The following is a 19,052-nucleotide window of genomic DNA, read 5'->3' on the forward strand; positions in this document are numbered from 1 at the left end:
TCGTCCAAGGTTAACAATTTCGACCTACCGTTATGTCGTCGGTTAGTCATTACCACGAACAGATCAGTCAGTTTTGTTATGCTTTAGTTATCAAGTGATTTGTCCACATTTCACAAAGTTCGGTTCGATGTCGACGTGCAAACAAGAAACTGAACTGAGGTGAAAATGGCGTCATCTAAGAATGCCAGCACGGACCTGTATAGGGCAGACAGATGTTAGTCCATGGATGCAATGAAGCCATAAACGTGCCAGTGCATCTTGACAAAGTGTGACGGTACCAAAAAAAAAGTCCAGCATATCAAACAAGGATAACGATAACGAATCCATGGACTCCAAAGTAAATAGTATCTCAGAAAAATGTCAAAATCCAACGAAATCTTGTGAGCCAGTACCTTTTCGCCGGTAAGATAAAGAGACATCACTTCAGATCACCCGCTTAATTTTGTGTTTCTCTCTCTCTCTGTGTTCCAGTAGGTGTCTCTTTGTCACATGTCATCTCAATTTGTCACAGGTTAAAGTACTAAACCAAGGATTAAAACTCCCTTATTCCACACTTGGCCCATTGTGCTGATTTTACAACAGGTAACTCGGTGATATGAATATCGCTGTAAACGATAATGTCGCGCCGTGTGATGCTGGCCTTAGCTGGCGCCGCTGGCCTCCACATCCTGTTGTGTGACGGCGTGGGTGCGGCGTGAATGCCTCCTGAGGCTACAGCAAAAATTGAATATAATATCATTATCATCTTCAGCTGAAGTCAGTCTGGCTTAGCGCCCTGACAGCGAGCGACTCAGAGTTTCACTCAGTTCTCTTAGTGTTTGTGATTGTGCGTGTTTTATTTTAAACTTTTAAACTTTTAAACCTTTTAAACTTTAAACTTTTGTTTACATTTACGGTTGTGCTCAGTCAACCGGCAACGATACACGCTATTTGCATGGCCCTGAAAATAAGTATCATCAACAATCTCAGGTAAGTGTTAGCTGATTACAGATCGGTATTGTTTGATAAATATCAACGAAAGAAAGGAACTTTCGACCACTTAAATAAAATGTTTTTTAGGCAAGTGGCATGTCGTGTGTGCACAAGTTCTAAAGTTAAAAAACAGATGTATAATGTCACTAGCAGTAAAGTGAAATTAATATGTACTAGATACCTAATATCAGGGGCTAGGTACATAAAATCAGGGACTGGAGACTGGGTACTTGATATACCTTCTGCTACTGTTAGTGATGACTTTAAACTGCTCATTGTTGTAAGATAAACACTGTCTTCTAAGCCTGACATTTACAGAATGTCAAATTATAACAGTTTCATCTTGACAAGATATACATCATATGCACTTTCAGACAAAACAAGATTACAAAAGTAGGGTGGAGAGGGGTAGTAGAGGTAGTACAAGCTACAAGCGATGAAAAACAAATAGAAAAAAATTCTTTAAGCGTGAAATTCAGAAACTTTCATTTTGTTAGTATACCTTTTGAGACTAGCTAATCATTGTAGTCAAGGTCAATAAACAATGCTCAGTGTCCTATTTTATTATATATTTTCAGTAAGTTTTGTTTGGGCGACAGTCGGCTTCGTGCTCCGTGATAGAGCCCCGTGGGTAGGCTCATTGCCAAGCTAGAAGGAAGACTGTTGTCAGTCATGTCTGGTAGCCAGATACCTCACAAAAAGGTAATTCAGGAAATCTGTTACTATTCAATAATAATGACACACAAACACATAGTAGCAGCATTAGATTGGTCAAACATTGGAGATGTTTTATTTTCGAAGGCGTTGAATTGATGTAAGGTCCTGACTCTATATTTTATTTCTATTTAATAACATCACACTGAAGGCAAAGCTCGAGGGCAAGACTAGTGGAGGTGGTAGAGCTGGTCAAGGGGGAAGCAACACTGCCAAAGAGTGTTATCTGCACGTTGTCACAGATGCACAAGCTACTTCTCTCGCTGGGTCAGGTTAGTCGCCTTCTTTTCATCTGAGATCAGTTTTGACATACATGTATATTATAACGTATATTACACTGGTACAAATATTCACATGTACATTCCATGTGTATCACATGAAGTACATAACAAGTCCATTATACACCAGAAGACACATCACTACAAAAATATTAATATCTAAGTGACCAGTTGCATATATTTTTCCATTTAATTTTCTTTTGTTTTAAAGTCTTACATATTTTCATTTTTTAATCAATATTTGAAGTTGTACATGTGGCCTTGGTTTTTTTTTTATTAAAACATGAGCATGAATATATGTTTGACATAACAAAGGAATCAATCAAACTAAATCAAAGACAGCATCTGTCTTTAAATTATTTTCACATACAATTAGAAACATCTATTTGTATTATTTAGTTGTGTTCAATCTATGCAATTTTTATAGTTATTTATTGCTTTTATACAACCAGTAAAAGAGACAAAATGTTAATATCCTACTTGTTTTAACAGCTTAATAGGAAATGTCCTCTTTCACCTAGCAAGTGTTTAAATTTATCTCTTTGTAACTTAGCTACTATACATAAAAGCTTTATTCCTAATCTTACTTTTATCATTGCAAATGATAGGCTCTGCAAAAATGTCATTAGTGTTTTAACACACAACACTTTCTCCAGAAATCTCATACCCTATATAGACATCTGTCAAGGAATCATTTATTTTTGTAAAAGCGCCCATTGCACAACTCGTTATCTCTAAACTCTCTTATGTTTTATGTGTGAAAATAAGAACTATTTCAATAGTGATTGATGTTCTGCAGGCATAGTAGTTTCAATGCATTCATATGGTTTAAACCCAAAGAAGCTAAGATATAGATTTTTGAATGCAATTATCTACGGCCTGGAAGGTTTTGCAATAACAGTCAAAGTGTATTAGTTTTGACAAAATTAGTGACGGTATTACTACTCTTCCTATTGGAGTCTTTTCATCTATTATTTATACAGAATTTGAACTTCATGAAACTTGCTATCCGTTAAAAGAGATATTCTTTAGTTCTTTTATTTGTAGTTTAAGAATGTCCACCATTCACTTTAGATTGTCATTTTCCGTTTTCACAACTTAGAGACTGCTCAGAACTAAGAACTCAGTTTTGTTGTGTAATATACAGTGATTGATTAATCTTCGACTTGCTTTCTCAGAAATTCAGTAGCTGTTCGTATGTTGTTTATCGGTCTGCCATCTGACCGTTTGTGGTGTTAACAGTCAGGGTTTGTCGATCGCGTGATTTAGGTCGACTTTTTTTTACTTACTCTACACGTCCTGCCTTCTCTCTTTGTCACCCCTCTTTTTCTTCTGATTCTTTGATTTTGTGGAACGACGTGCTTAGCGTTAGTTTCTAAATTTTCTTTCTTCTTTCATCTTTTCTATTCTTTTTTTTTGTGTTGGGGGGGGGGGAGGGGAAATTAGTTTTGGAATCAGATAACACAAACGTAACACAGGAGCAACCACCACAGGACAACACAGCACAACTCAGACGACCTCTTTTAAATTAAAGTGATCGCAAGTGACCGTATAGAGTAGACCACCAGTTTTATTGTCCTACCCCAGCCTGCAAGAACTCATGTATTTTTGAGCCAGCTCTGAAGAAAACAGCAGTTTCAAAATTCTCCGTGCACGAGAGGTGCTGAACCTGTTCAAAAAATCTGTAGTTCTTTCCACCATGTAAAAAACTACAATACAAATGCAAAATAAATTAATTCACTGGATTGGGTAAGTTTCAGACATAATGCGGGATCAATGGTTGCATGATGAATATGGCAAGAAACCAGACCTCGTCCCTTAAATAAACCCTAGTGGGACTTCAGGTTAAATAATGGCATTAAGTGACTCAAATCACCAAGTTAATTAAGAGTTTAATCAAAGCTATTCTTTATGAAAGTAGAACAATTTTAGCGGCCATAATTAATAGACACACACAGACTGCTCATTTTGACACCATGAAAAGCAAGTGACAGAATTATTTTATAAATAAATTCTATGCATATAATATACTGAATTATTTTGTACTTCATAAAATGTGTATTATTTATTAATACAAATATTACCCTGACCACAGATCCTTGTCAGGAGAGTTAACCTGTAAGCCGATGCTATGCCTGCCTGTTTGTTAAATGGTTTATCAAGACTGTAAAGCATAACATACATATTAACTGATATATTAGCTAAAGCTAAAGGTAACATTTAAAAAATGTCTCTAGTACTAACACATTATACTTAAATGATATACCACTTTTGTTCTAATTCCTTTCTTCATCAGCTCCTCTTTCCCCATATTTTGAAGAAGCAGGGTGACCTGATTCAGTTTGTGAACTACATTCTGTAATGCTTCACTCTGCACATCAATTTTGCTGAGAACTCTTTTTAAAAATGTATTTGAAATCAAAATGTTACTTGAAGTCTTTAAAGTAATGACAAAACTAAACTATGGATGTAAGTCTAATGAAAATTTTTTTAATTAACAGAAAATGTTTAGATGGATATAATAAGGATGTGCATGTAGACCATTAAAACACAAAATCTGTGCTTGTATAGTGATCATGAAATTATAGAGGGAGACAAAATAAACTTACTGGTAAAATTCACTGAGCCAGACCTACAGTCAGTGTGATCATTTTTGTATAGAGGATAACTCTCTTTTGTTCGGATTTCAATATTTATTGAACAAGTATTTGAACAACTTTTTTCCAGTTTTAATGCATCCTATTCATCAAGTTTCTCTATTATCTCTACTACATACACAAAACTAAAAGACAGCTGTAACTTGTTTAGCAAGAGTCAAGTCTGCAAGGAATCCCAGCTTCCCAATGGAGGACCCAAAGGTGATGTTGATTTTGCCTACTTGATGTGATTTGATGGACTAACGAGTAAAGATGGATTTCTTCTTCTTGAATATATGAGGGCCTCTGTTTTGTCATCATTGAGTTTAAGTTTTTTTGACACCATCCAGTCTTTGACTTCATTAATACAGACTTCTATGGCGCTGGTAGAGGAGTGAGACTCAGCCGGTGGAGTGGAGCAGTACAGCTGCATATCATCAACATAATATTGATAAGAAAGGTTGTGAGACTGGATGCAAGATGAAAGTGGCTTCATATACAGAATAAATAGTACTGAGCCTTGATGGCCGCCACAAGAAAGTGGAGCAGGGCGAGATGTTTGACCATCAACACACACAGTCTGCGTCCTATCAGTGAGATTGGAGTTGAACCCCGCTAGTGCAGGGAATCCCATAGAGGGTGTGTAGTATATAAAGGAGCAGAGAGTGGTCCATGGTGTCAAATTCAGCAGACAGGTTCAGTAGAGATAAGGCAGAAACATGACCACTGTCAATGGCAGATTGTATGTCGGTGGTCACTTTAATAAAAGCAGTGTCAGTACTGTGAAAAGTTCTCTATGCTGACTGAGGATGGGGGATGAGTTGGTGCTCTTGTAAGTAGGCCCACAGCTGTGTCAAAACTATACATATCTATGTCTGTCAACGTGCGCGTGTATGTGAATATCTAGATGTGTGAGCGTTTTTGTGTGTGTTTTGAAAGAGTATAAAATAAAGACAATCCTGGTACATCAAAAACTAAAACCATGGGTAGATTTTGTGTGTACTTATGTAAATAAGCCTGGCTACAAGATAAAGCCTATTGTTTTGGCATAGGTGTGTGTAGGTGTGTGGTTATGAGTACTCATAAGGTTCTCCAATCGTCCCAACTATATGCCAATCTCACAAACAAACTATTCATATAGTCAAAATTGATCAATAAATATAAGCCAAGGTATCCACTACCTATTTACATGGGGTGTGAGAAATATATTCGCATCAGCGAGAAAGCACTGTAAAGGGAGATCATCATCAACATACACCTTCCTATTTCCCCGTCTTCAGAAATTTTTATTATAAATATAGATATAACGATTTTAGTTTGCACATGAATATAAAAATTAGTGTATAGATATCTCATTTAAGGTATGGTAAGTGGCATGGAACAAAAGCAGACCTAATGAGAGAGACAAAGAGGGTTTCCCGCCATTCTCTAAAGATAAATTAAAAGTGTACGGAAGACTTACCAGAAAAGGTATTTACATTCTAGTAATGTGAGTCAAAGAGGTAGGAGTCACTTAAGATGTTCTTCCGTATCACATATAGCCAGCCAAATGTCTGCCTCAGTGGCACCAGAGATCGCGTTTGTACAGGCGACATCTTCTGTCGGACAAAGCAGTTTTTTGTCCATTTTTAGTCTCAACTGGCAGTAAGTCGTCTCCGTGGTTGGTGTAGTTGGCTAGTTCGCTGTTGGGGTCTGTCGTATCGCAGAGAAATGGCTTTTTATCGACACACAGACGACCGTGACCCTGTCTGAGTGAGATGTATCTAGGAAGGAGGGAAAGCCGGGATTTTATGTGTATCGATGTCTGGGAGGGAGATTGTAGGGTTGACAATATGTAAGAATTGTTTCACATTCTTCACATGTTTCGTCTTTACCATACCCTTGGATTAATTGTGTTAAAAATCCAGCAAAAGGAAAATGTTTTTGAGGCATGCTATAATAAAACTGCCTCAAGAGTGTGTTTAATCCCCCCACACAGGCCTAAAAGTTTTTTTTTTTTTAATAAATAAAGACATTTCTTCACACAGCGGTACAGACACGTTCAGCCTCCTTTATGAACATTGCTCACCCCCCTGTGTCTAAAGTTTCACTTTCCTTCTATCTCCAGGAAGTCAGTGTCCTATTGAAGACATTAAAAAGAAGTCAGGTGCAGATGTACAGCTTGATCCCTGCACGTCATCCGTACAAGGCACAAAGACTGTCATCATTAAGGGCTCTCGATCTCAGATCGAGGAGGCAGTCAGGCTCATCAATCAGGAGACAGGCGATCAGGTTTACAAAGTTTCATGAAATATCCAACATACTTGTATCACTATCATCTTTGATAACAACTAACAACTACGGTTAACACTTCGTACAATGTAGGTCGTCATTTACATAAAATCAGTCTTACTCTAGAAATTATTGATAATATTAAATACTACTTAATAAACGTTAATATTTCAAGTTTGAGAGTATATTTGTATACAAATAAAACCAAAACAGGAGACCATCTCAGCACAAGCCCAGTCATTCTGGGTCAAGTGGGTTGAGGCCGCGTTCCCTGATCTCGACTCACGCGCCTACTTCCTGCCTCCTGTCTACTTCAACCGCGTGCCGATGACTAGACATCAGATTGCTGATCAGGATGTCGTCGTCTTCAAAGAGAAAGGACAGTCGAATCAACCATCCAGCCAGTCATCCAGCCAGACAGCCATTCCTCAGTCGACTGGTGCTCAAGCTTCCATTCTTCAGCCTGCTTGTGTGCAGGACAGTGACGTCAGAGATGACGCAGCCATGCAACGTGTGTTGGTGTGTCTGCAGACATTGTTTGAGCAAAATAAAGAAGTGTTGGTTGGTCTGACTCAGCTTCTGTTCGGACAGTACCTGGGGGAACCTTGTTACGCTGCCGCGGCTGCACATCTCCGCCTACCCGCCAATCTTCCTCCTGCTCTACCACAAAAGTGGAAACAAGGAGACTTTGATGTGCTTCTTATTCACCGACAGTACGGTCTTGTCACCTGTGAGGTGATGGCGTTTGGTGACAACATACAGGAACTGAAGATGTCACAGCAGGATGTAGACAATACAATTAGAAAGAAACTGAGTAACGCCGTCTCACAGCTGGACAAGGCGGAGGCCATGTTGTCTCACCTGGTGTCTGACATCGCTCCCGGTCTGCGCATCACTAAGACCATCGCTTTCCCCAACCTCACGACTCGTCAGGTACAACAGGCCATCTCTGGCGACTCCAAATTTTCCAGGGTAATAAGCTATACAACTTATTGATTATTTTCATTGGGCTAAGTAAAGATACAAATTAAGAGCTACTACCGCTGTTTTTTGTTTAATCATTTATAACCACAAAAGCATATTTCTTCATACATAATAACTTAATGTACAAGAATTTTCTAGCAATATATCCTTATACATCCAGTAGTTTACACTGTAAAGTAAAGTAAATATTTATAATGAGAACTATCGTATGATATGAAAATTAGAACAAAGCAATATTATACGTCGCTGACAGAAGAGGTTTCTTTATAAAAAAAAATGTTAAACAATGACATTTATCAGCCACGTTTTATTAACTACTTCAGATTACACGGTTCTTTGCAGGACCTGAGTCAGTGTCTAAAAACATCAGACCCCGCCGACATCCCAGGTCTGTGTCTGTGCTGTGATCAGTTGTCTGACCGCAAGACATTGCCTGACGTCAGTAGTCACGTGCTGAGTGCACTCGGACACTGGTGGCAGCGACGTGTGGCTGGGGCTGGACCTGACAGTCACATGACACCTGAGGTGTACAAGACACTGGTAGCCAGGTGAGTCCTTAGTAGTCACATTAAAAGTTTTATAATATAGGCAATGTATCCTGTCAAGACAAAATGTGACTGATCCAGCCCCACTACCACTTCTTGGTGTCTTGGCTGGGAGTTGTTTGGTTGGCTCTCTCCTACTGGTCTGTATTGGAAATCTTCTTGGGGCATCTGATATGGAGGATGTGGCGCAGACATATGTTGACGAATGTCTGAATCTTGTTGGTAATGATGATGTTTGTCCCACGCCATGTCTCTGATCCTTATAGAAGGAATGACTTTACATTTGCATTTAAGATGCGGATCTTGGCGTGTAAAGACAAAGCCTTGGAGTTCCAGATAGGTCGCAGGGTGTGGACTGCAAGCCTGGCTTTATTCGGCTTCTTACATCTTCATCTGCACCTCAATCTTTGCTGACTATGCTGCCAATGTAGCTTAAACGGTCAGACTCTGTAATACATTCACCATGTAGTTGAAGTGGGGCTTCTTGCTTGTTGCTGACCCTCATTATCTCCGTCTTCTTGATGTTAATGGTCAGGCTAGTCATCGCTGCTTCTTCTGAGAGCCGTGAGAGCTTTGTCTGTGCGTGTTGCTGATGTCATCCGCAAAGATCCTCAAGTTGCCTGGCGAAAGTCCACTGAATATCCGTGTTGCTATTATAGGTTGTTCTTTTCATGATCCAGTCTATGACGATTAGGAAGATTGTCGGCCAGAGCATACAGCCTTGCCTCACTCCAGTCCTCACTGCGAAGAGGTCAGTCTGCTTTGCGTTGTGGATCACCTGGCATGTCGAGCCCTAAAACAGCTGCTGGATGATGGCAGTGAACTTTGGTGGAAATCTGTAGTGCTGCATCAACTTCCAGATGGTTTCCCTGTCTACGGAGTCAAAAACCTTCTCAAAATCTACAAAAGCTATGTATAGATGTGACTGCCATTCGATGGACTGTTCAATAATACTTCGTAGTGTAGCGATTTGGTCGGTGCATTATTTATCCCATCGAAAGCCTTCCTGTTCTTGCCAAAGTCTCTAGTCTCGGGCATTCTTCAGTCTCTCCAGGAAGATTCTGGTCAGCACTTTGCTAAGAATGGATAATCCCATGTCAATTGCGGCACTGTCAGGTCGCATTTTTAGTAGCTTTACTAGACAGCCAAGCTTCCAGTCTTCTGGAACTTGCTTCTGTTGCCAAATTTTCTGCAGCAGGGGGTGTAGCATCTCCGCTGCGGCTGTTGGGTCTGCCTTGAATGCCTCCATTAATTCCAATTATATTAAATATTCTTCCTTACCTTTTTATATTTTTTTCTCATGCAATTTCAATATTAAGTCAGTTGCCAATTTTCTATGGCTAGCATTGTACATGTAAAAAAATGGCATAGAAGTTGTTGTTCTTGTTACTTTTTTTAGTTCCCTTTTGTTAAAGAGAAAGAAACACTTACCTTTAGATCTTTAACGGTAACGACGAATGATTTACTTAAAGACACAAAAATAATTAATCGTGCAAGTATCATTAATTTATAATATACTCTTTTGATTTTGAAAAAAGGTATGAGATTAAGGAATGACTTATTTTATGGAATAGATTCTGTGGTCCGGCGACAACAGTGAGTGTGCCATGCACACGTCCTCCACGTGTGAGTGTCAAGACCCTGGGTCAGGCCGTGTGGTGGACAGGAGAGTGCTATACTGCTGTAATCACACTCTTCCCGGAGCAAGTTCGCCTGCTACACGACCCGCCTGACAGACTCTTTGTCACCGGACCGCCCGGTACAGGTAAAACTGTGGTGCTGCAGCTGATGGCCATAGAGCGGCTGCGATGTGGTCACCACGTCTACATTGTCAGTAGTTGTAGTGAGAGTCGTGCAGCGTGCAGCATGTTGTATGACTTGTTGCAGCAGACAGTAAACACACTACCGTCAGAAGGTGTGTCACCTGGTCAACCTCACCTCCTGCAGTATGATCTTGGTGACGATAAAGACGTGGATAAGGCCGTCAATGACTTGTCACAAGCGGCGAGCGGAGGGTCGTTGTACGTCATCGCTGATGAAGTGGGTCCTGATATGAATGGGTAAGTTGTAAAAGTAGATTTGCTCTGTTACATCAGCTGTTACTTTGTGTAGGGAAACATGTCATTACGTTAACCTCATGTAATGGGGTTACATCACGTATGACACAAACATAAACACACATAATAGTGACAGTACACAGTGTAGCATGTATATATCCATCCTCTGCAACATTTATGTCTATTACAGAGATTGCTTCCAGGAAATGTGTGAGAAGCTCCTGACACAAGTTCCTCGTCTCCATATCTGGGCAGCAAATTGTTTTCATGGATATCCACCAGACGGATGGAAAGAAGAAAATTTAATCAGACCCCTCCGCTTTACGCCGGCCATCCTCAGGGAACTTAAGAAAGGCTTGTGTCTGGTGAATTACGATGACATCTTACAGTACAGTGAGCGAGGTGTGCCCGACCACACAGACGGCCCGCCAGTCAGACAACTGTATCATAAGCCTCAAAGTCATTCAAATCTCAAGCTATTTGACTGTGTCACGTGCGGTCGTGAGGTGGCCAGCTTTCTGCTCAATCTCCATGTTGGCGTTGCAGGTAGGTATGGGTATTGTGTAGTGTAACGTCTGCTGACAAACAGTTAACTGTGTCATAAATAACAAACTGGTGAGAAACAGTCTTGTGAAGAGATGTATTATGTCACGTGTCATTATACGTCATCACGTTAGTCCTCATTGTTTATACCCACGTGTCTGTCAGTGTGTTTCTCTGTCATGTGACAGAAAAAAAATTAATTTGAATGTTAACAGAGAACTCCAATCCACCAAGTCTACAGTGGAGAGACATGCTGGTGTTGTACTGGTGTAACTTTAGTGACAACTCGGGTATGGTGAAGGGACTGCAAGAAGCGGGTATCCCAGTGCAGTTGATGACGGATGATGACTTCGAGGACATGGTGAACGCCCGCAGAGACGTGGTGTGGGTGGTGTATGGAGACCGAGTTCATGGTCTGGAGAGAAAAGTCGTCGTCTGTCTGGACGACTATGAGACTACGGATGAGGGTGAGGATGGCAACGTTTTTAACCTAACCTTACAAAGAAGTGATACCCGACTTTACTTCATGTCCCGATGTACGTCACAACTTGTGATTGTCTCCAATGACGGCCTACCGATGTCATCTGCTCAGTAATACCCCCTAGAAGCACATTCGTCATATTTAAATATATCCAAACAGGACGGAGCAGTACGCGTGCCTCGAAATCCACCTGGCACGTGCGTCCTACTAAATTGAAATCTAATCATATTAAAATGCTGTTGAGATAAACTACATTCGCTTCGTGCGGCAATGGTTGAAAAAAATTTTTCTAGACTTTAACAAAGGAGTCTTCCCCCATAAAACAGCGCCCCGAAGCCCTAACTATTATGCATGTGCACAATTTCAAATACAACCGTTTGCCCCGTTTCAATATCACTTTTGATATTGTAGAATATTCTAAAAAAAAAAGCTTTGATGATTAGATTTACTGTATTAAGCAAATTAAAGGAGCATTTTTATTGTGTGTTCCGCTGGACGTAAGTTCTGATTTTGATATGGAGACTTTCTACAATTTCGTTTTCTTAATTGCAGTGTTTAATCACGAACTTGTATTACTAGACTGCTCGCAGACGATTTTTTTACTGTTACTAGTAAAACGAGGCTGGTGTATACAAAGCTTCCGGTTTAGTCCCATTTTAACTCATTTGCTTTGTCAGGGTTTAACGAGGTCACATTCCCCTCGATCGTGCTCATGGAAATTCACCAATTTCAAAAAATCATAAAAAATAACTATAACAGATGGAAAAACAATTTTAACTGATAATAAGAGATCAAACTGTGTAAAAGAAAAATGTTTACATCTGAATCCTGCATGAACAGTCACTTATTAGGTAATCCAAAACAAATTAGGAAGGTGTACTTGAATTTTTTTTTAAATTCACTAAGGGTTGCACAGGAACATTGGTCTTGTCAAAAAAAAAAAAAAAAAAAAAAATCAGATTGATGCATGGTCTCGGCGAAGACAGCCAGCAACCCCACATACACGTCCGTGGTTTAATTCTTTTCGCTAGCTAAATAATTGGCGCTTGTACACGTTTCTTAAGTGATCGTTTTAGATTACTATTGGTTTTCTGTTCAATTTACTGGCAATGTATATGACTGTATTTGTGACATCCATTTAAGATTCGTGTTACTGATTGCTTTTTTTATGCTTGTTTATGTATGCTTCATTTGTTGTTTATCAGTTTTAATTTCAGTTGCTTAGAATTATTTCTACCCAGTTTCTAAATATATAAACATTATTAACATTAAGAGTAAAATCTTGGGTAAAATATGTAAAATACAAACTCTAAAAAATATGTACAAATTCATACTTAGCTTAAGTGTAGAAGGAATTAACTATCATACTCAGCACTTTTGTTTAAATTACAATTCTTTCTTAAATTATGCTTCCATCGATTAATTATAATTTTACATTATTTTCAGTTCAGTATTTGTGTGTATTATAATATTACATTTGTAATGTATATTACAAAAGCTTATTAGATAACTTATTATTACAAAAGCTTATTAGATAACTTATCAGTCATTAGCAAACTAAAATTAATTGAAGTAATTTTCCTTATTAAAAGTATGATAATTATCATATTGCTTATGATTTTCACTAACAAATTAGTTACACAAGCAGTATTTGTAAATGTATGTAAATATAATTGTTATACAGCTATAATTATAATAGAAATATCTTTTGTGTAATTTTTCCTACACTGTAATTACCAAAAAAAAATTTTTCAAACATTATATAACATTAATTGCAGCTAAGTTTTTATTGGATTTTTAAGCTAAAAGAGTACAGAAAATTTAATAGAGTGAGAGTCATTACAGTTTAATTTGGTTAATACACAATCAGTAAAGCCTATATTGTAAATTATGACCAGTTTTATATTTTAAGACATTTCCATGCATGTACTATGGTGCATATTATTCATAACTGTGAATTGCAGGCCTGTTTACACTTAAAATCCATGTAATCCTATGACAAAAAGCAAATTTTTAAAACATTTTTGGTTTATTAATGCACAAAACATATAATACTACTACATAAAACAGTTTACATAAAAACAACATGTACACAGAGAAAACACATCCCTTGTGATATACGAAATCCTGTCATCAATGTCTAATCAGCAGAAGCAGCTGACAAGCCAAACAGAGTAGTGGTCTGTCCCTGACTGCTTATACAGCGATAGCTTTTAACATGTTGCAATAAATAACATAATACATATTTTAAAAAACCTTTCCATTCCCCCCCACTGACCCCCAGCCCTTATTTCAAGAACTTCACACATTAGAAACATGCACTCGACATATGCTAATTTATGTACCAATAGCATCCATTATATCATATCTTCTAGTGTGTTGTATAGCAATATTAAATAGAAGAGAAAAAAAGCACTCTCACACATGCTTTCAAGTAGGTATAGGGTTTTCAGGCTAAGGCGAAACATAAGGGATACACACTTGTAAAAATACAGGGTCATGATAAATAAATCCTGATCGTTGAAAGGTTCTTCTATAGAAAAGAGATGCATGTAGATAACTCACTCAGTTTTAAAATAGTACACTTTCATACTGAAAGAAGCATTACATCTATCTTATATCTTGCATCTAGATGTTTAACATATGCTTTTGAGTTGGTAATAATTTCACCTCTTTACACTAGTGTATGAGAAATGTTGCCTCAAGTACAATAGTTAAGGAATTTGTGACCAAGATTCTATATACAATTCTGCTATGAATCCATTTAACTTCACAGCTGTTATATTATTGTACTTTACTAAAAATATTTTTGCATGACAGTTGTATTATCATTTTCCTATTTGCTACAGCTTTCAGGCGTTTCCCTGTTCCTTGTCATTAAAACAGCCTCTGTACCTTTCCAAATGATTAAGTGAAAAACAGCTGGATAACTGTTTTTTGCTTTGTTGTTCTGAAAGGCGCATAGGCTATTTTTAATGCCATAACTCGTATGTATTTACGTATAGATTGTTTACCCTGTCACAACTTTTGGTTTAGATTATTTTGTTCTTGTGCTTGTCTTTATCTAAAGTGTCACACTAACCTGTATGCTTATTTTCAAAATTAATTTTGCTAGTTATTACCTGTATTTTTTTATGGTTGAGGGGTCTTGAATGATGCAGGCACATTTATTTATGCACTTTCAAAGCTGCATTATTCATTATTACTGTATATTATGTGGTCTGAATTTAAAGTCTAGGCTGGAAAAACAGAAACAGTCAGTAAAAGATCATGTATTAGAGATGTATTAGTGTTATAATGGAAATGTAATAGAATAAAATCTGTTAGCATGCCAAGGTCTCTAACAGAAAAGTATGTGGGCTTTTTTTCCCCATCTCACACAAATAAAGCAATCATCATGGAAGTCACCTTGATTCCCATGTGTCATAGGATGATAATACAACAATATTAATGTATATCATATCAAGACATGTAGTTTTTGATAATCATGAAGTCATTTATACTTATGTGTATAGAGTCACTATTTAGTCTAGTTAACAAGTTGTTCATATGGTAGCCAGTGTTTACCAAACCTTTCTTCGTTTATTTGTAAACATGTATTAAATTTTTCAATTGTATATCTGTGTTTCAATATTTGGATAAAATGTTCTAACCGCGGGATGACGTTTATAAATCTATAAGAATATATGTATGCTTTTGCTAGCAGTAAAATTAAATCAAGCACAATATCTGTCTCAAACGTATTACTGCATCCAAACAGAACCAAATGTTCACTGATAGTTATCTTAGGAGCATTTGTACATTTGTCTAATATACAATTTTGTAATTTTTTCCAAAAATCATTAACATATTTACACTTCCAACAAATGCTGAATATTTTCATTTTCATCTCTGCAAAGGCTGCAGACATCATCCTCTTCTAGTCCCATGTGAAATAATATTACTCTTGTCCCCAGAGTTCTAAGTAGCACTCTGATTTGAAGCCATTTTAATTTAATATCTTTTATATTAGCCATTGCTTTAAATATAACATATAGAGTTTTGTTTGAGAAAAAAATCTTGCATTTTCGCTCTTATTTTTTCAGATCTTGTAGTACTTTCCCAATTTTGCGTTTGTAATTTTTGAATTTGTTTACTTACATAATTACAGTTTTCTAATGAACACAAATATCGACTGAATTTCTCTCCTTCTGCTATATCCACTGTGCTCTGGAGCGAATCAGTATACCATCACTTTTCTTTTCCTTATACTAATAAGTTCCTTTTTGCTCTTTTCCAGTTCATTCAGCTCTTCCTCATTCATCTTTCCTTTACCTTCCAACTGTGTAATTATTTTTTCTAATTTTTTTTCCTTTTCCTAATTTTTTTTTTCATTTGCATAAGCCATTGTTTTTGTTCTGATTTTCATTAGCATAGTGTCTCAAAAGGTCTGATCCGATATAACCAGCTGTACTTCCATCAAAGGAATATTTCCTAAATTTTTTCTTTCAAATGAAAAGGCTGAGTATTCTTCTGTAACTTCTCTGACAACATTATTTATTTGAGTTAGATAATTTTTATCCCTTAAATGGGATGAATTTAACTTCCGTAGATTAAATCTTCTTTCTTCTTCTTTGTTGCTTAATGATAGAATGATCAAAAAATGGTCAGTTCGATATCCCGGGGTAATATCTGCATCTACAACAAGAGCTGAAAGTGAATCTGACATAAGAAAGTAATCCAATCTGCTATGTTGGAGGCGCATTTTCCTATGCCAAGTGTATCTTAGTACTTCTGTATTTAATTCACGCCATATATCAATCAGGTTCACATTTTTCATCATCTTATCAATTTGTTTTTGTCCTCTTGTACTGTTGTTATGCTTATAGTCATGGCAGTCTAGCTGAAAGTTCAAAACAACATTCCAATCACCCCCAATCACAATGTTATCTATACCTAATTGCCTCACACACTCTTCTAGTTGCGAACAAAATTTTGGGTTATCCTTGTTTTGCTCACAGACATTGCAAATTAGAATATCGTTTTCTAGTGTTTTTATCAATGCTATAATGTAGTTTCCTCCATTGTCTCTATAAACTTTTTAAACTGAAAATTAAAAATTGTTATTAAATAGGATTGCCACCCCACGTGAGGAAGAACTGTAGGATGCAAAAAAGGCAAGAGTAACCCCATTCTGCAGATATCATTGTTTCCTGTTTATGGTCAAAGTGACTATCCTGTAACTGATAGACTGAAAAAGTCTTATTATATAAATAGTGGAAAACATCTCTCCTCTTACGCATGTCACCTAGGCCCTGACAGTTCATTGAAGCTAAAATAATTGATTAGTTTGTGCTCATGTCGAAGTAATTTTAAAGAAACAGTAAACAGCACATAACATTAATTGGTGTAACTTTAAAAAAATAATAATGAAGAGTACTGTAGTCAATACAAGTATTCCATAGATGAGCCTTCATTTGATGATCATAATCTGTTGTGTAAGTATTTGGTGGCAAAAGAAGAGATGGAACATTTAAAAAAAAAGCATAGCAAAGGATATACATAGACGAATAAAAACAGACGAATGAACATGAATTTTACAATGGGATTGTCAGGGTGACATAATACAGTCACCATTTTTGCCATGAGTGGTGATCTAGTGTTTGTTGTTATAACAAGGTCGGCTTAAATTACTGTTTCTGTGTTCAGCTGTCGAAAGACAACCCTTCCAAAGATTGTCTTTATATCAGGATGAGAGTAACAGATATACTGGGTATATTTAAAGTCTTGTAATACAACTTTTAAAAACACACATAGTTACCGTATGACTGCGTGATGGCTCTGATGTTGCGCCCATCCTTGGTGGCCGCAGGGCGGGTACCAGCTCAGTGACATGCATTCTTGATGTTTGTAACGACTTTGTAGACATCCTGTTGGTGTTGATAGAACTTACCATTGTTCTAAGGTTGAGAAACTTCTTCTGCCATCTCCTTTTATACTGCAATGCTGTTTCTTCCGATGACTGTAATCTCTCCAGTCTCATTTTAAGCAGCAATGTTTTTGTAATTTATGAATATGGCCGTGTGAACCATACATTTGGCGTCGACCAATTTTATTTCTTTGGTCACCTTTCTTTGCTGATTCTTGTGAGTTTTGCAGAAAGATAGTGTATTAAACAGTTTATTTAAGCTATCAAGAGGGTAACCAGTGTTGATAGAATTTTCCTTTTATATATGTAGCTGAGAACTTTCTTACTAGTTTCTTCAAATTCCAGTCTGGATCGACTAAAGGCAATACACATGTGAGCTTCATCAGAATCGGAAACAGGAATTACGTGGATTAGCCTGCCACAAACAATCTACATTAAATAAGACTTGTCTGTACAGAAAAAGAGACAATAAAAGCATTTTGTGGCTTGTGAAAATATAAAGCTAATAAATATTAGTGTCCTTCTCTGTTTGCTGTTGTGTGACTGACAAGTAAATAGTCTTTCGTACCCGAGGACTATTTAGTCAAACTCTGATTTCTTCCTCCTGTTTGTTTCTCTGCATTTTGAATAGAGTGAGAGCTCAGTACGCTTGCTAATATATTATTTAGTTATATTGTAGTCAAATATTAAAAGTTGTTTAATGGCTGTGAAATTTGAGAAAGAAAGCAAATTTTTTCGGAACTTTATAGGCGTAGATATATTTTATTACAATAAAAGAAAAATATGTTCTCTACATGAGCTTTTGTGTGTTTCTGTGCGTGTGTGTGTGTGTTTCTGTGTGTGTGTGTTTTGTGTGCACGTGTTTGTGAAAAATGACATGCAGAAAAATAGACACAAAACCAATTATAATTCCAGTATCTGTAGTGGCACTCCTAACAGCATAATACTAATTTTTTTTATATTTTCCGCAACACAACCGATTTATAAATTTCTTCTCTGGTCTGTTCGATTTTAACCTGCAAAGTAAATTTACGATTTGCTTGTTGAAAAAACAAAGTACGGAAAGATGTATTTATCTGCAAAAGTACGAAATACACTTACCCAAAATAACTTTAAGTTATTGAATACTAGAGAAAACAAAAAAAAATATATAATTGAAAATTGGAGACAATAAAAGTTCTTTGTTTTGGAAACTGCGTTCCACATTTTGATCTCAGAAGAGTTCTGGTGAACAAAAGATGTTTTTCACAAGAAGCAACCATCCAGCTCTAACCTTGTCTTGACAACGGATGAAAAAGAGAAAAAAAATGAATCAGTCAGAAGAAGTGAATCAAGTCAATGACTCAACAGACAACAGAATTTCAGTCCCGTTAGGGTTGGTGGCGCCATCTGTAGCTGAAATGTTTTTAGAGTATGCGGAGATAATCGTTCCCCTGTGTGCTGCAGTGTGTTTGTTGGCCTGCATGCTTAACATCAGAGTGAATTCCATGCAAAGAAAGGACGCCTGCACCTACTACCTGCTGGCCATGAGCACCGGGGACGGTATTTACCTGAGCTGCTCCATCCTGGCTTGGCTGGGGGAGTCTGTCTGGGGGCTGACGACCAAGGAGATAACGATCATCAGTATTTACATCAACACATTCCTAACAACCACCTCTCGCAA

At 37.3% G+C, this 19,052-nt stretch overlaps 2 protein-coding genes across 2 annotated transcripts; both read left to right on the forward strand.

Moving 5' to 3' along the window:
• The first annotated feature begins 725 nt into the window (after nt 1-725).
• LOC112576054 lies at nt 726-8,422 on the forward strand. The gene is made up of 6 exons (XM_025258276.1): nt 726-969; nt 1,551-1,674; nt 1,838-1,958; nt 6,708-6,871; nt 7,085-7,843; nt 8,198-8,422. The coding sequence occupies exons 2-6, from the start codon at nt 1,645-1,647 to the stop codon at nt 8,405-8,407; spliced, it is 1,284 nt and encodes a 427-aa protein (XP_025114061.1). The 5' UTR covers nt 726-969; nt 1,551-1,644; the 3' UTR covers nt 8,408-8,422.
• A 1,539-nt stretch (nt 8,423-9,961) lies between these two features.
• Nucleotides 9,962-18,182, forward strand: LOC112575428. The gene is made up of 3 exons (XM_025257298.1): nt 9,962-10,460; nt 10,648-11,003; nt 11,216-18,182. Exons 1-3 carry the CDS (start codon nt 10,189-10,191, stop codon nt 11,593-11,595), a joined length of 1,008 nt encoding a protein of 335 aa, XP_025113083.1. The 5' UTR covers nt 9,962-10,188; the 3' UTR covers nt 11,596-18,182.
• The last annotated feature ends 870 nt before the right edge of the window (nt 18,183-19,052 follow it).

The sequence above is a fragment of the Pomacea canaliculata genome, linkage group LG11, assembly GCF_003073045.1.
Source record: "Pomacea canaliculata isolate SZHN2017 linkage group LG11, ASM307304v1, whole genome shotgun sequence".
NCBI classification, from domain to species: domain Eukaryota; kingdom Metazoa; phylum Mollusca; class Gastropoda; order Architaenioglossa; family Ampullariidae; genus Pomacea; species Pomacea canaliculata.

Coding starts and splice junctions, on each gene's coding strand:
- LOC112576054 (XM_025258276.1), top strand. CDS start 1,645: ATGTCTGGTAGCCAGATACCTCACAAAAAG. Junction 1,675..1,837: donor GCCAGATACCTCACAAAAAG/GTAATTCAGGAA, acceptor ATCACACTGAAG/GCAAAGCTCGAGGGCAAGAC. Junction 6,872..7,084: donor ATCAGGAGACAGGCGATCAG/GTTTACAAAGTT, acceptor AAACCAAAACAG/GAGACCATCTCAGCACAAGC.
- LOC112575428 (XM_025257298.1), top strand. CDS start 10,189: ATGGCCATAGAGCGGCTGCGATGTGGTCACCACGTCTACATTGTCAGT. Junction 10,461..10,647: donor GTGGGTCCTGATATGAATGG/GTAAGTTGTAAA, acceptor TGTCTATTACAG/AGATTGCTTCCAGGAAATGT. Junction 11,004..11,215: donor TCTCCATGTTGGCGTTGCAG/GTAGGTATGGGT, acceptor GAATGTTAACAG/AGAACTCCAATCCACCAAGT.